Genomic DNA, 17983 nt, shown 5'->3' with positions numbered 1-17983 from the left:
AAGAAGCACCTGTCTTAATAATAGCAGCACGTATTCCTGTTCCAGTCTCAAACTCTCAACCTTCACTTCAGTGCATACTGATGTCTATTATAAGAGGTCTAGTCAGACACAAGTAGGTCTCCATGGTCCACTGCAGGGCTTGCATTTGTTTAAGTGGGTTGTTGAGTCAGTCTGTCTGCACAGTACTGCGTTAAAGGTGAGAAGAGAACGCTGCACTGAAGACACCACTGACTCGCTTCACTAATCAGTCAGAGGGGAACGCGTTTAGAACGAACTAAGCTTCCTGTTACTTCCATTTATTTTTATGCATGTATTGTTTTGGTGCCTCATTCACAAAAGAATTTATGCAATTCATGAATCCGACAAAAATCTTGGAGTACGCAATTAGCAAGGTGCAATTCCCAATCTTCTGAGTCTTGATTTGATTCAATCATTTGCTTGTGACACTGAATCAGACTCTTTCAGTTCATTAAAAAAGAATTTGTTTATGAATCAGCTTACACTGTAAACATTATGTTTTGATTTACTATAAAGAATTGGCTCATACGAGTTATTTGTTTGTGTACCGACTACTCTAAATCACGCTTCATTAAATCATTATTTGTTTTTAAAGGGCACCTATTATGCAAAATTCACTTTTACATGGTGTTTGAACATAAATGTGTGTTGGCAGTGTGTGAGCAAAACCACCCTAGAATGATAAAAATCCACCCAGTGTTTTTTTTTTACAATCTCAATAAATCATAAGCACTGTCTCAGAATGAGCTGTTCTCAGATTCGGCGCAATGTGACGTAGAATTGAGCAGGCCCCTCCCACGACTGTTGATTGACACTGGAGTTTGAGCATAGACCCGCCCTGAGTGAGCTGGACACAGTCCGCCATTGTTTGAAGCTTGAGCAGCTGTAGACAAGAATGTCTCCTAAGCGATTGAGGTGTGTTGTTGATGGATGTAAGAATGAACGTGACTGAACACGGAAGAAATGAAAGTGCGAGTGCGCTCTTTATGACAGCTTTTCAAGTCATTTTACAGATATAAGGTTTACCAGTTTATTTAGCACCCATTTGTTTACTGTTAGTTGTAACGAGTGTTTTGTGTACTTCGCTGTGTATGTTGATGATAATGAAAGGGAGAGAGAGAGAGAGAGTTTATGGATAGGACGTTAATGCGCACTTCTTATACTGTGTTTATTCAGCTCTTACAGAGATTCTCTGGAGTAAAACTAAAGCTCATCTTTTGTGTGATGTACAATAAACTTCACTGAACTCGTCAGTATATTTTGGTCATCATTCGGACGGGTTTTGCTACAGCAGGCTTGTATTAGTGGATAAAAGCAGATGACAAATAAGTTATAACCATAATTAAACTAAACTATACCTGTTCTATCTCCATACAGCATATACTCTGGCTCTGTGGGCATTATTGTCCGACCCCGAGTCGAAATGAACACCGCAACTGAGAGGTTCTGTTCTGATATTATCAGATGAGATTGTCCTGACTCCTGACTGAAGCGGCTCCGCCCCCTATGCCGTGCAGCAGCAGTTCATTTGCATTTAAAGGGCACACACTAAAACAGCACGTTTTTCTGAGCCCCAAAAAAATACAATTTAAACATGCTGTAAAAAATGATCTGTTGGGTATTTTGAGCTAAAACTGCACATACATACTCTAAGGGACATCAAAGACTTATTTTACATCTTGTGAAAAGAGTCATAATAGGTGCCCTTTAATTCCCTAAAAATAAACTTTTCATAAGAGTCAGTTGTTCGTGAATCGGGCAAAACTGGTTTTACTGTCTGATTGCTTTTGCATGGAGCTATGAGTGACTTGGCAGAAAGATTCTTGGAATTATTTAGTCTTTTTATAGCATTAAATTCAAATCAGACTGCAGACTCAGGTAAAATACGATTTCTTTTGTCATGTAACCGAAGATTCATCAGTGGAGGAGTGCCTGAATCGTCTTTTTAAAACTGTGTATGTCTGATGTGCCTAATTTTACCTTTCATTTGATGAATGTTTGATGAATACTTTACATAAGCACCTCTTTGGAATTTAATGAAGCTTTCTGCTTACTTTTCACCAGGAAAATAGCTGAAAAGAATGACAATGGCATAATTTAAATACAACACTATCTGCACATTTAGCGGCTACTTAAACTGGATTGCAGTTGTTTAGTGAATAATATACAGTTTGTTGTGGTAAATAAGGTCTAACCGTTTAGTGAATTCTCCTTTAGTGCAACAGACTAAAAACGGTGGAGAGAGAGACAGAAGTTGTGCATGAATGAGGCAGCCATCCTCTGAGAGTTTCTGCTCTTCATTTCATCAAGTCAATTATTTCAGCACTCCAGGCTCGGTGCCCGTCCGCTCCTGAAAGCCTGGGCCATGGATGGGTCAATTAGCCTGCTTGCACCACCAGAGGACCTCTACAAAGAGCCGGACGAGAAAAAAAAGATGCTCTGATTTCTTCGCCTGCCTGCGGTGTAATGAAGACTTCTCTAATAAAGGCAGTGCCCTTGACTGAGCCGCACACTTTCAGTATACCTACTGTTCGCTTCTGAGCACGTAGTCACGTCGGCGTGTGTTTGTGTGCTTCATTACTCTGCGTGTGCTGGCTGACTTAATCAATTACTTCTTGCTTGTTAACAGCACTGGGGACCAGATTCAGTGGGCGAGGGGCATTGATCCCCAGTTCGCATTTGCATTGTAAACGGGTTGTTCTCGTTCTTGACCAGACTTCTCTGGATCAGGTCATTAACCGATCGCTTACTTTCTCGCTCCATGCTCAGACATGCCATGATGGACGGGAACTCTTTTAGAGCATAGTTGTACATTGCCATTAGAGTGTCTCCATCCACAGGAAGCTCATAAGAGTCTTAATCTCTCTCTCCACTTCCCTCATTATTATTTCATGTGGTTAGTCAGAAACGAGAGGTATTATGTTGACAGCATGATGGTTTTAGGCTAATGGATTGGCTTGTTGAAAAAGCAGAGTCAAGTTAATAGTATAGACGCTGCTCTGCCAAAAGCAGATTTCCTCTTGTCAGTGTGGAGGAAGTTGTTTTGGATGGTGTTTATTAGACTGCTGAAGGCAATGTTCCTCCTCAGCAAATGTCATTAATGGCCATCTTGCGCTAGTCGTAGAGGAAGGCCAATTATCACTGTGCGCTGTGATCCCTGAATGTGTGTTTTTCCATATGTCTTAATGAAAACAGTACACAGAGGCACTGTGCAGTGGTCGATTTAACTCTTATGGGGTTGCAAATTTATTGGAACACAATCAAACAATCAATCTACTGCTTCCAGAGTATTGGCTCTCATCCTGAACAAAAAAAGCTTTGCTTTGGTCCTCAGAGCAAATATTTGCACATTTCTTAGAGGGAAGTCACAGAGCTCTGCCTTGCTGAAAAGACATTGCTGGTTTGCTGCTCTTGCCACCAGACTTCTTAACTTGCTTAAGTCCTTAAAACAATTCTAGAAAGTCTTTAAAAAAAAAAGTCAAATTTTCTTCATATCAGATAAACAATTTAGGATTGACAGATTGACTAAACATTGACAAATAAGCGTGAGAGCGTAATTCCAAAAAAGCAACAATGTGCAAATGAAAGAACACAGATGCAGGAAGGTTTTCATTTCCATGATGACCAATGCAATCTACCAGTTAGCTGGTTTTAGACATGCCTTTTTTGGGCGGTAAATAATGGCGCAAATACCAGTAGATTGACTACCATAAATCACCTTGCATGATTCATTTTAATACTCTCCTCCCATATATGTTGCGACTGAAAGGGAAACTCCTACAAATGCATATCCAGTAAGGTCAACCACAAACATGTTCTTGCCTTTTCGCGGCATGTCTTTAGTAAATCCTGACCGTATTTTTTAACGCCAAAAGGGGGGTTGCGCTGTCGCAAGCTAATAGAAAATCTGGCCTTTAGTCTACAAAAATCACGTGTCTGTTTTCATTAAGACAGAACACACTAGCAATGCCCTGGCAACCACCCAGAACACCCTAGCAACTACTTAGCAATGCCCTAGCTAACCCCTCACAACCAACTACTTCATAGTGCCTCTGCATACTATTTCCAATTAGAAAGAATACTTCATCAACCACCCAGAGTACACTATCCATCATAAAGCCCAGTCTAGCAACCACCTAGATATCCAACCAGAAAATGTAGATTAGATAAATGTAGTTTAGAACATAGTAGCTGAATTCCACAGTATCTGCTCTAGGTAGTCTTTAGCTGTGCAAGCTGGTCAAGTTGGATTGTGGTCAACCAACTAACAACCAGACTGGGACAGCTAGAAACAAGCTACCATGTTTCAAAATATAGTTACTATGTATTCCATTTGGAAGGATTTTTCAACAGGGAAATCATCTCAGTAGCAAATAGCAAGTTGCTAATTTGTTGAGAGAGACTCCCAGTTCACAAACATTTCAGTAGCTGCACTGCAGTCTTCAGAGGCAATGGATTCCAGTTAAAGTCTGGACTCTGAAAGAGAGAAGAGGGAAATGCAAAAAGAGTTTGAACAAATAGCCCCTCTGACAATGCTCTTTCCCTGCACTGTAATTGCTGTCGCCCATCACAACGATGATTACATCCACGCCTATCTAATGCTAACACTCTCGACACATCTCACTAAACCAGCTGCTTTATGCATGGCCATTGCTGTTGATGGGCCGTTGACAGCAAAGAGCACTGCCGCTTAATGCCATTTTAGAGATGGAATAATGGCTAGCTTAACAAAATAATGAGGAACGTTAAAAAAAGTCAGGTTCAACAACAGACACAAGCATCCAGTCAAAGTAAAGTGATGATTATCTGCTTTTTTTTTACTTGTTGGATGGGCAACCATTGAGCAGAAATGTGGGTGATTTGGCCATGACTGTTCTTTTCAGGGGATCCAGATATGCAGATGTACTGGACAAATCCCTCAATTAAGCTGAACTAACTACTTACTGATGAGACAGATGGTGGCGCAAACCTCAACTGATGTGCTCCATTGATGTGCATATGGTTTACATTCATATTTAATAAGGATGCAGAGCACTGAGTGGTGTGACTTTTTTTTTTGGCAAGACCTGATTAGTGATAGACTAAAAAAAATATATATTTTTTTTATACAGTAGCTTGTGTATAGTATAACATTATTATTATAATATTATTAAAGTATTCTATATTTCATACAATATAACACATATATATATCTGCCACATACCAGCTGTCGGCCATATAATTTAACCTAAACTTCTAAGCTTGATGCTGGATAAGTTTCGATATTCTGGGACAAAAATAAAGTAGCGGGATGTGTCGATCAAGTCTTGCTATTTCTGTGTGAATTTTTATCTGTGGATGTTTACCTGTTAGAAAAAAATATGGATTCTTCTGTACCACCATAATTTTCGTGTGGATCCATGGCTCTGGGCAGGCAATAATATTTGATTTAGAAGATGAACAGACTTGCATTAGAAGAGATGAAAGCACCTAGCCAATGCAAACACTATGTGTTTATTAGCGCTGGTGCTCAGAGGCCCTTAGCTGCTAGATCAGGCTCAACACGCTATAGGCACAGAATTCTTAATCACACATTTTTTGCAAAACTTCTTCCTGCAGTGGAGTCTGGTTCACTGTAGGCTTGTTGTGTTTGGATTGTGGAGGCAGTTTATATGAAGGATCAGTAATAATATATTTAATCGAGCTGCAGGTCAAACCTGCGGACTACCTCTCAGAGCCTAGCTGTGTCTCTCCATGCGTAGTAATGTACTCGGTCTTCCGCTCTCAATTAATGAGACTGTAGGAATATACCTATGTTAATTACAGTCTTCTTTACATTCAAATCACTGAGGTCTCTATAAAAACATCTCTTTACACTTTAAAAAAACAACACTTTTTTAATTGAGAGAGTGTATGTCTAAGGTTAGTGTGATTTAAATGCAGCAGATGGTTATAATATTGCATTATACTGGATTATATACAGTGCCCATTATGTCTTTATTCAGTCGTCCTTTATATTGGTGTGTGTGTGTGTGTAGGTGTAGCCTGGTAAACCCTACATTATGAGGACAAAATGAGGACATTTGTTTTGGTCCCCATGAGGAAAACAGCTTATAAATCATACTAAGGGATATTTTTTTCTGTGAGGCGTATGTTTAGAGTTAGGGGGTTAGGGTTAGGTAGTGTTTTTTGAAAATCAAAAAATGCAGAAAGTTTTCTGTGATGGGGAGGTTTAGGGGTAGAGTTAGTGCAAGGAGATATAATACACAGTTTGTACAGTATAAAGATCAATATCTATGGTGAGTGTGTTCAACTTCTGTGTGTATCATGTCTGAAGAGGAAGATTTGGGCTGTGTGGATACAGGTATCATTCAAGCTAAGGAGGAGTCGATACTCGGCAGCCACCCTGTACAAAAGCACATGCCCTGCTTGTTTGCAGCTGCCGCGTCTGAGGAAATCCATGCCTAATGGAATTCCAACCAATTACTGGCTTTAGTCAGAGCTTCATTAATTCCATCAAATCACCGGTCTGGATGCATTTCATTCACTTTACTTTAATTAGACAGGCCTTAAATCAATTAGAATCTGGAGCTGGCAGCAAAACACCACAATAGCACCCTTTCTGTAGCTTTTTATAGATTAGGGACTGCTGAAAACACTTCCCTTGGGATGTGCACAGCAAACACCAATACTTTTATATTAAAGGGTACATAACATACACAGTTTCACCTATTCTCATGTTAATCTTGAATACCTATAGAGTAGTAGTGCATCCTTAATATCTCCAAAAAGTGTTTAGTTTTATTATATTTATAAAAGAAAAATACAGCTTTACGATTCTCTCCGGAAAAAGCCGAGCTCCTGGAGGCGGAGCTATAGAGTCAAGCGGTAGCGCTGATTTCCAGCAAAAGACAGAAATCTGATCCAGTTGTACTTACATGAATGGGTTCTTTAATCACTGGGACCGCTCCACGTTTTAATAGCAAACGATTTGCAAATCCAGCGTCGACCTGGGCCTTGTTAATAAAACATTCGTCACTGAAATGGCCAGAACACACAAGTGTACCGCACTTGGTACACTCCGTTGCTGCCCCGGAAAAACAAACTGCATCCACTGTTCCTGTAACACTGGGTTCTTTGGAAAGCTGAACACGGTAAGCTTTCCCTCACATCCAAAAACACACTTTTTTGGAGGCATTCTTGAACAAATCCTATGCAGCGCTGGCTGCCGATGATTTCCTGTTGAAGCGCGTTGATGTGCGCGGTCTCGCTCTCCTCTGGTCGACGTGTGCGCGGGCGCGCTTTTCCGAGAGAAATGCTCATATAAGGAGTTCCACTCTCATCTACGTCATTAGATCCACGATCGGAAAAAAACAGCCGAAACTTGTACCAACCCTGGAAGTAAGATTTTCGGCACAGAAATTCTCCGTTATTTGTCCAAAATATTGTTTTTTAAACTTTGCCCATGTTTAGCATGAGAATCCATCTCTTTAACACTGTAAACAACTGTGAATACATGAAACACCATTGTACCCCCCCTTTAAATTCACATCATTATTGAACAAAAGCTGGATTAAATTGGTAAAAATCTGAACTTAAGTCCTGGAATAAATTCTGCTGTTAGTAAAACCTGTGGCTGATCAATTAAAAAAATTGGCAATATTGTAGCGTACAAAATCTACTGCAATGGAGTGGGTCTTTCTGGTTAAAAGATCAAAAGTCAGAATCATTCATTACAAAAGTGTTAACTCAGCACAGCTTTACTTCTTTCCACAGGTGGAGCTCCAAAAAAATTGCACAGATCTAATAACTAAATACTACAGTGTGTGTTGTTTTGAAGTGTGTGTTGGAAAAGTGCATTTTAGCATTACCAGTTAACAATGCTCTGATCTTCCGCCAGCCTGAAGTCAACCCAGGTCTCCCTAGACAGGCCGAATAACTCCTTGCATAATGTATAGATTTATATGTAGTTTTAGAATCACAGAAGCATATCTGACGTCAACGCATTCTGACGGTTGGCAGGGAATGGTGGAACTGTCGAGTCGTATTCAAGGTGGCTTTATGCCCAGCAGGTTTTAAATTAAGGAGAATGTTGAAGTTACGAGACGGTGCCAAAAGCTCTTTCGACGGTCTGTTTGAGCGAAAGCAGAGTAAGATAAACACTGAGTGCTTGTGAGAAGCTCCTTCAATCTGCTCTCGTGTTTAGCCACTAATATGTTTGGGTTTGATCATGGGCACGGCAGGCGCCGTTTGATGAATCGCAGGCTGTAGAGCGAAGCGGAGAAGGCATTGATTTCCCCAGTGCCAGTTCTTTTACCTCCCTCTCTCCTAGCTTTGCTGCTCTCTGTGAGGGGCTTTGGAATCCATGGAGCTGATTTAGAGGAACCAGAGAGTGCCGAGTATTCCAGCTGTCAAGCTCTAGTGCTGAGATTGGTGATCCGAGATAATTAGCGTAGTCACAATACCAGGATGTCAGTGAAATTTCACAATTCTCAAATCCACTTTCGATACAACAGCAACAAACCTATATGCTAATGGACACGTTTGACCTTTATTTAAGTATAAATAGTGAACGCTACCCTCCAAAAGTTTGGGGTCAGTACGATTTTTCTAAAATAAATTAATACTTTTATTCAGCAAGTACTCATTAAATGAATCAAAAGATACAGTAAAGACTTTAATATGTTATAAAATATTTCTTTTTCAAATAAACACTGTTCTTTTGAACTTTCTATTCATCAAAGAATTCTGAAAAAATGGAGAAATGGCTGCTGAAAATGTTGTTTTGCCATCACAGTAATAAATTACATTTGAATATATATATATATATATATATATATATATATATATATATATATATATATATATATATATTTTTTTTTTTTTTTTTTTTTTTACTGTATTATTGATCAAATTAATGCAGCTTTGATGAACAGAAGAGGGCTTACCGACCCCAAACTTTTGAATGGTGGTGTATATCTGTACCATATCGGTTATCGTCAATATCACGTTTTTGTTTTTGTTGTTGTTGTTTACAACAATAACTTAATAACACTGTTTTTTTAATAATGTCTTTTTATAGGCATTATAATATTGCAATGCCTAAATTCACTTGTAGCTTTTAAAACTATAGGTTTTAGTTTTTAAGATTTTATTTTAAATGTATTTAGACAAAATAATATAGAACTTTATATACAATATAGATTTTTTGGTATTGGCCATTTATTGATTTTGTCTCCCTTAACATAAATATAATTAGTTATCATATTGGCCAAAATGTTATTAAATAAATTATTTAATTCAAGTAAACAGCAAGTAATAAAAAAACAAAGCAGTTCAGCAGTGAATGGTTTTCTCTTGTCAGATTTCTTCAGGCTGAAGCAGAAGGTATGTTGTTCACCATGGGAATGAAAACGGCATTCATTTGGGCGAATTTGTTTTAACAAAGGCAAAGAGAACAAAACATCTGAATAACAGTGCCAGGAAAGAGGCTATATTCTGCTGTGAAATTACCCAGTGGGAGCAAGTTGACCCTGAGGACAGTGCAAATGCTCAGCGAATATTAGCACTATTAGTTTGGTGAGCACAATAAAAGCACTTCAGACACAGTGAATCATCTCTACCTCTTCTGATGCCGCCAAAAGCACTTGTACTGGCCAGAGCTTATTCTCTTTGAATACAAACTTGCTGAAGATGCTTTTTTACTTTAAACAAGTATTAGGTGGTGTTGACATTGGGATTGCTGGTGCGTATGCATTTATGTGAGCTCAAATATTTCCACGTCTTCAATATTATCCAAGCAATCACATTCTGCAAAAAAAATGAAACACTTTTGATGAGATAGACCCATTCTTTGAATGGTCCAGTGTCTCAGCGAGAGATGTTTTGGGATGAAATTGTTTTCCTGCAGAGATTTTTTATTTAAAGTCCAATCGCTCATCTTTGAGGTTTTGATCGTTCTGACAGAAAACAAATAGTCCTTGTTGGTTTGTTTTTATTCATCCAGCTGTAGCAAAAGCAGTGTGATACACGGCTCTCCCTCTTTTTTTACCAATTAATTTCTGTTATTGTATATTATTTTATTTACATTTTTTATAGCCAATAAACACATTCAGCATAAATTTAAATGCCCGTTTTAACTTTAATTTTATTTCTATGACTTTTGCAAGTGTGAAAATTAGTGTTTTTATATTCCCTGTATTTCCAGGTTTTCTATGACCGTGGGAACCCTGGTGATAAGAGCTTTTTCTGTCAGCACACAAACACAGTCATAGAGAAGGACTCTCTGCAGTGTGATAGATGTGGTCGCTGCGGGTTGTTTAAATAAGGTCGCCACCGACATTTCTGAAAACCAGAAACAACTCTGCAACAATCAGGCTTGATTTCACTTCAGACTTGTCTGGTCTCTGGAACTCTCTTTCAACGGCCATACTTTAACACTTTTCCGGTATAATGCAGAGATATAAGAGACTTTTTGACATTTTAAAATTTGAATGCCTCCATTGGATGGCTGACTTTGACATTCATGCATTAGAATGTTTTTTTGTTAAAGGAGAACTTGGTAGCTTTTTTAACTTAATAAAACTGTCTAGAAATCATTTGGATGGTTAAACAACCTGTTCTGGTGATATTGGTGACTTTCCCCGCTCCCCCCAGCGTTCCCAGGCGGAAAACCAACCTTGCAACTTGTTCACTACCGTCCCGGCAAGATAGAAATTGGAAGTCTCGTGAGAAGCGAAAGCGAGAACGAGAACGAGCGCGAAACACAAATTGCTTTACGGCAATTCGACATAAACACACACACATGTATAATGTATTACCAGATTACCCACCTCGGTAGACATAGCTCCACGCGATACAGTTGGCTTGCTCCGATCAAAACAAACGCACATGAGCAGCGGTAGAGAGGGGGAGGAGGCCGCCGCAAGTGAGTTTTTTACGACTGTGTTGTGAAATATACGCCCCCCCACAGCTGTAGGGGGAGCTCGTGGGGAAAACATGCGACAACAAAAGGGAAAATCAGCGAAGAAGTGACTAGAGTTCGCTAGAGTTGCCGAGTTCGGCTTTAAGTTTTGTTACAAACGCAAATATTTCTACTTAAAGGAATTGTTCACTTAAAAATTAAAATTCTGTCATCATTTACTCATTTCTTTCTTCTGCTGAACACAAAGTAAGATACTTTGAAGAATGTTGGGAACCAAACAGTTGATGAACCCCATTGATGACTTCCATATTATTTTTTTCCTATTGAAGTTAATGGGGTACATCAACTGTTAGGTAACCGACATTATTTAATATCTCGTACTGTTCTGACTTAATACATTATGAATTCTTAGTTTAGGTTTTATGGTCTGCAGTTATTCTCGTTTTTTAAAGCAGGACTATTTCTACTTTGACAAACTTGAAAGTGCAATGCTAATTGTGGGCCACTCAACAAAAAAAAAAAAAAAACACTGTGAGACACGACAGCAGATAGAGAGGTTTGTCTGAATGTGTATTGCTTTACAGTAGCAGTGATGCTTCAAATTATGATATTGATATTATAATATTGAAACGTGCACATGAAATTAAATTAAATTAATTTTGGAAACTAAATTAAAGCACATATATCTGCTCATACTGAAAAAAATGATAAAAATCAACATAAACTAGTCAACTTTAAAAATTGATTAGTCGTTATTGGATGACTACATGATAAATCATGACTGAAATCTAGTTTTCGAGTTCAGTTTAAGCTGGCCTGGTCTAGCAAAAACCAGCAAATCAGACCAGCCTGACCAGGTTGGAAGACCAACTTACACCAGCAAACCAGTTTCAGCTAGTTTAAGCTGTTTCTTTCAACAGTGCAATCATGTTTTTGACAGGTTTCAGAAGGGTTCATCCATTTGTGTTTAAACAGTCTTCTCTATATAACCCTCTTTCCTTGTCTTTATTCAATGTCAGAATCTTCCAGCAGATTATCTGTTGTCATGGTGCTTTTCCACCTGTGCAGGTATCACATGTCCATGTGCTGTGATGTATTTTAGCCCAGTCTGCTATCCAAACAGTGAATAGTCTTTAGATTAATATAGACCCTGCTATGTACACAACGCTTTCCACACCTGTCCTTTTCAGCTGTCACCATCTCAGTTCTTCCACTGGATGTATTAATAGCTCAGAGCTTTTAGCAAAAAAAAAAAAAAAAATTGTGTGTGAAAAAGGTTTCTCACTTCTGTCATACATTAGAACCTGTTCAAGAAAGAGTGACTGCCAAGCCTGTTTAAAGGAGTAGTTAATTCATAGATTAATATTCTGCCATCGTTTACTCAACCTCATGTCTTTTCAAACCCATATGCTAATTTTTTTTCCCTTTCAACACAAAAGGGGGATTTTGAAATGGCCATTTTCCATTAAGTTCATAGTGAAGATGTCTTGTCAATCCACAAAAAGGACAAAAAAGTATGGAAACCTATTTCTTCACTAGGGGTGGGAATCACAGGGTACCTCACAATACGATACGATACAGGATACACGATACATAGCACATGGCTCACGATACTGATAATATCACGATACAGCAATTCTGCGATTTATCAATATATTGCTAGACAATCCTATAATGATACATCACGAAAACAAAATGCCCAATAAAAGGTTAAGTGCAGGTTTTCTCTCTTTATTAAAGTCCAAAATGTTAGAAAACAGCACAAAAAGTAAATGGCACATTTTAATTACATTACACGTTTATGTGGTTTTAAATATGTTAGGAGAAAGGCTTCTGAGTATCTGCTAATAAGATGTACTGATGTTTTTTCTAACTTAAATATATCTAGTAATTACAGATTTAAATTTAGTATGATCTGTCATAATTTGAAATGAAAAGGTGTAGTAAAGAGGTATTATGTTTAGTTTGTGAAGGGCCATTATTTTTGCAATGTTTTTGCAGTAAAGGAGTAATTTATGGTATTGTTTATAAATGCCGGTTTAAAGAGTGTTAAATGTAAATGTAAATGTGTGATTATTTTTTGGTATATGTATATGTAGTGGCTTTATATTTTAGAACGCTATGTATTACAATTGCACCTTTAAATCATACAACTAGACTTTATATTACACAATTGCAAACTTTACATTTTGCAATTCCAACTTTAAATTGCACTTTATATTCTTATTCTAAACTTTTTTCTGGGGGGGGGAAGCAATAAAAAAAAATCCTTTTGTGTTCAACAGAACAAATAATAGCATACCGGTTTGGAACAACATTTTTTTTGTGAAATGTGCGTATTGATTGCTTGTTTAATGCCAGTATTCCTGTATCCAGAGGCAGGTTATGTAAAGTGAAATGCAGTCTCTGTGCAGATTAGTCTGTATTCAGTGGTTCAAAATGACCTGTTCTGCTGAATTGATGTGAGTGTGTATGTGTTTTCTAGCGTGTCTACTGTATATCAGTAATGTTTCTGCTTATCAGCTCTTTTATCCTCTGCAGTGCAGCCACTCAGTCAATATTAAAACTGCTATCACAATGAAAAGTTGAGAATATGGGAAACAATCGCCCTGGAGGCAAGGCTGAATGTGTGCGTAAGAGCGGTTGCCTACAGCTAGCCTCTTCGGTTTGACCACAATTTGAACCTTCGTTGTTCAGGCTCTTTGATTAGTCTCTCTTGGAGACGGAGCGCCGATGGAAGTGGGCGGACCGTGAAGTCCCTTCAGCCGTGACCTTTCAACCCCTTATACTGCTTTACCTAAATCCACCGTGCCACTGAACATGGGGCCTCATCGCCATGACAACCTCACCAGGCCATTAATAAAGGGCCCTGCAATCTTTAAGTACTAAGTTTTACTCCCCACTCTGAGGAACTGTAGATTCAGGCTCCGATTCATACTGTTAATGTGCAAAAAATACCAGCTATTTCGTGTCACATCGCCAACTCTTTTTGCGCTTCAGACTATAATCGACTGTTTGTGATTGTCAGCGCTTATCTGCGTAAGACAGTGGGATGTTTACAGAGCTCACCGGCACAAGTGACAAACAACGTTGTCGTGTCGGCAGAGGAATGATACCATGCAATCTATCAAACCAGATGACAATGTTCAGCTTCCACGTCTGTTATTTCATTCCGTGCCTAAACGCACAAGCTAATGTGCCGACAATTATGCATACATGCATGCACTCACTTCCCATGAGAAAATTTCAGACCTTATTTTTTTACTGCTGCATGCACGTAACTCATCATCGGTGGCCTCGCATTGAACGTGCTTTTTGTTTTTTTCCGATTCTGCTAACACATCTAATTTAAAATTAAGATGCATAGCGTGCACATGTTTTGGGAATAATCAAAACAAGACCTATCCTCCCTCCCATTTCTTGTTGCTCTGTTTGGGAGATGAGATAATGCCCTAATGTTTTGTGTATGCACGCGTGACGCATTTGACAGTAATTTCTGTCGATGCTTCACAGCCGCTCTGTTTGATACCAACCCTGCATCTAAAACAGGATGTTCTTGTCTTGTATTTTCCAGGGAGCTGTGTGCAGACAGTTATAGGTCTGTACGGTGAGACCATCGAAGTGCCATGCAACAATGGAAATAACAAGCCAGATGGCATTATTTTCACCAAATGGAAATATGTGAGTTTTGCTCTTTATATCCTACTAAGCATCTGGGCTGTTACTCTGCCCTGTCTGGGTAGCCAAGCAATATACAGCTACTCTCACCATCATATTGATTTCTAATTTAATCTCTATAGGTGCTAAATGTGTGTTTGTCGGTTTGCTAATGGCCCTGTTATCTCGTTCAGGTGAAGGATGATGGCACTCCCGGCGATCTACTCGTGAAACAGGCTTTGAAAGACCAGGCGACCGTGTCCGCCACGGACGGCTACAAAAGTAGGGTTAGCATCGCCGCTAACTCCAGCCTGCTGATCTCTCAGGGCTCTCTGACCGACCAGAGAGTCTTCGCCTGCATGGTGGTGTCTTTAACCAACCTGGAAGAATACCCTGTGGAAGTCAAAGTGTACAGTGAGTATACATAAAATACACACTCACACAAAATGTTTAATAAATCAGAGAGGAGAATAAGATTATTCAAACACTACTTTAGTCTATGATGAATGTACTGTAAGCGTCAGATCTCAAATTGTATTGGAAAGTGGCTGTGGAGATGTCAGATATGGGAGAGAATGACGTGTGTAGCCTTGACATGCTTGCATGCTTTTAGATGGATATCAGAGAAATTGATAATGCACACTGTATTCCACCAAAGATCAGAAAGATTGGCTGTTCGCTGGAAATTTATTGTGCATACTATATATGTATATATATAAAATCATTAAATTCAGTAAATGGCATACATTTATCACTCAAGTCAACTAAATTCAATTTTGTATAAAAAATAAAAAATTTAACTTTCGTCAAAAGGAGCTTTTTAAAACCTGCAGTTGATATTGCTTGCAGTGCATTCGTCACACAGTAAATGGAAAGCCAAGTGGAGGGAATTGAATGTTGGAATACAGTATTGGTCACACTGTGCTCCGGTTGTAACTATAATACATATTTTGGCGAATGAAGTAGGTGGTCTGGATAGTTACGTAATTTCAAGAATTATCTTTACTTGCTTAAACATTTAAAAGTGTGTGTGTGTGTGTGTGTGTGTGTGTGTGTGTGTCCTCACAAATATGGCAATATCCCTAACCCTAAACATTATTTGGTTCCCATAAGGAAATTTTTTTTTTTAATGAGTTCAAATGTTTAATAAGAAAATGTGAAATTCAAATATATATATATCACTTCCCTATTATCTATATATATATATATATATATATATATATACTTTTAATGTATACTTTATTTAAATGTAGAATCCAGATTAAAAAAAGTTACTTCCCAGATTCTATGCAAACAGAACAATATCAATTATGTTGACAGTATTCATATCACAGTATGATACTATGCTTTACTAATATACAATGCCTTATCTCTTATTGCAGCAAAACCATCAACTCCTATAATCAAAAATAAAGCGAAGGAGCTGGAAAACGGAAAGCTAACACCGGTGAGTCACTGTCTTTACACTGTCCCTTTAACTCCCAGAACTTCTGCTGCTGCTGTTATTGCCTGTAGACGGTGTTTGCTCCAGTACACAAACCAGCCAGTGTACTAACACTGTGCAGAGCCAAACCCTGTGCCTTTGTTTTCATTACCCAGCATTTCTCTCCAGTAATCTCAACATTGACACACACCTGCTGTTATCACAGTCAGAGGCGGCTCAAAGACGATGCTAATGATACGGACATCAGTGAATGTGGGGCGTCTGTGGGGCGTATACACCTGATTTAGGCAGTGCTTGAGCGATTGTCACCCACGGCTACATAGGAAACAGACACTTTTATGTTGTCTAGAGTTTGCATCTCAAACACAGGACGACAGTAATATTATTCGGTTGCATGAGAAGAGGAAGGAGCTTTGATTTGAACTACTTGGAGCAGATACAAGGCTTCCCACGCAGCCCTTGTTTGTAAATGGAGCTGGGGGTCGTTATTTTTCATTTCCTCCCTCTATCTCTTTCTCTTTTTTTAATGTAGTTCAGAGGCGCAAGGATCTTAGAGTCTGGCTGAGGTGGAGGTGTGGGGTGGGGAAGGCTGGGGTTGTGTATACAGCAATATGGGTCTCTTTTTTTTCCCGTGGCCACCCACCGAGGTCTGTCGTGTTCAAAGTGCTGAGACTTGCTTAGACAGAGAGAGGGGAAGGGCACGGAAGAAAGAGTGCCTCCTCTGAATATATAACATTTCAAATAGCTACTTGTCTTGAAAACATGCAGGGTGGCTGGCTGAAGGTCTCTAGAAAGAAGAAATTGGAAAGAGAGGGGTGAATACAGGTGTGCCACTTTTGCAAAAAAAAGGCCGTAAACAGATTGATTTAAAAAGATGTTTGTATATATTTCTCAGTGATCACGGCAGCAGTTATTCATGAAAAGGTTAAGGAGAGTCATATTGCTAATTTTAACCGGAATTGGTTCTTTAAAATCATTTGGGAAGTTATAAAGTGAAGTCTGGATCAGAGGTGGAGAAATTCTGTACAGTCACAAAAACAAACCGCATGACCAGTGTAGTCCATTTCTCCAACTATTGACTGATCCTGTTATTTTTTAATGTTTTAGTAAATTTTTGATTCACTAAAAGAACCGTCTTTGAGTCATTCATTCGGAAATCATACTATACAGTGGTATTGCTTTCTTAAAATTGTTATTTTAGTGAAAAAAGTGAGAAGAGATTGTTGAATAAAGTCGTTATTTGTGGGGGTTTTGCACACAAAAAGCATTCTCGTCGACTCATAACAGTAAGGCTGAACCACTGTCGTCACATGGAATATTTAACAATGTCTTTACTACCTTTCTGGGCCTTGAAAGTTGTAATAACGCTGCAGTCCATGTAGGGACAGAAAGCCCTCAGATTTCATAAAAAAAATCTTAATTTGTGTTAAGTAGATGAACTAAGGTCTTACGGATTTGGAACGATATGAGGGAGAACTAACCCTTTAATAATAGTATGATGACAATGTTCTGTTAGTCAAACAGTAGCCTCAACGTGTATTGATTTGAACTGTACTGCAGAAAGACTTATAAAATTATAAACTATATAATTTATCAAGTTTTTGTATTGACTTGGTACCAGTTTAAGTACTGGTGGGTACTTTGACTTACTATAGTAATATAGTGGTGCCAATTTACAAAGAGGCGCCACTTAGGCAATGGTCTCTTGCAACACATTCTTCCTTGTCACAATGTTGCCTTGGCAAATAACTGATATAAAATAAGTTGTAGTTTAATTACTGAAAGGACTCAAACTTAAATGGAAATTAAAAATAAAATTCAGAGTATTGAAAATGTTTAAAGGCCACACTTTAGAAAAGGGTCCAATTCTCTCTATTAACTAACTATTAATTATGAGTTTTGCCTTAATAAACTCCTAATAACTGCTTATTAATACTTAGTAAGGTAGTTAAGTTTAGGTA

At 38.5% G+C, this 17983-nt stretch overlaps 1 protein-coding gene across 2 annotated transcripts in view; it reads left to right on the top strand.

Annotated features, from left to right (window-relative positions):
* alcama (activated leukocyte cell adhesion molecule a) overlaps nt 1–17983 on the top strand; it is a 74373-nt gene that overhangs the window by 41266 nt on the left and 15124 nt on the right. For both annotated transcript variants that reach the window (XM_081353823.1, XM_081353824.1), the window contains exons 2-4: nt 14496–14602; nt 14773–14992; nt 15961–16025. In XM_081353823.1, coding sequence (XP_081209949.1) covers nt 14496–14602; nt 14773–14992; nt 15961–16025 — 392 coding nt within the window. The remainder of the gene's footprint in view (nt 1–14495; nt 14603–14772; nt 14993–15960; nt 16026–17983) is intronic.

This window comes from Scardinius erythrophthalmus (genome assembly GCF_964197995.2).
Source record: "Scardinius erythrophthalmus genome assembly, chromosome: 23".
Classification (NCBI taxonomy): domain Eukaryota; kingdom Metazoa; phylum Chordata; class Actinopteri; order Cypriniformes; family Leuciscidae; genus Scardinius; species Scardinius erythrophthalmus.
The sequence above is the reverse complement of the archived record's forward strand: the minus strand, read 5'-3'. Positions and strand labels throughout refer to the sequence as shown.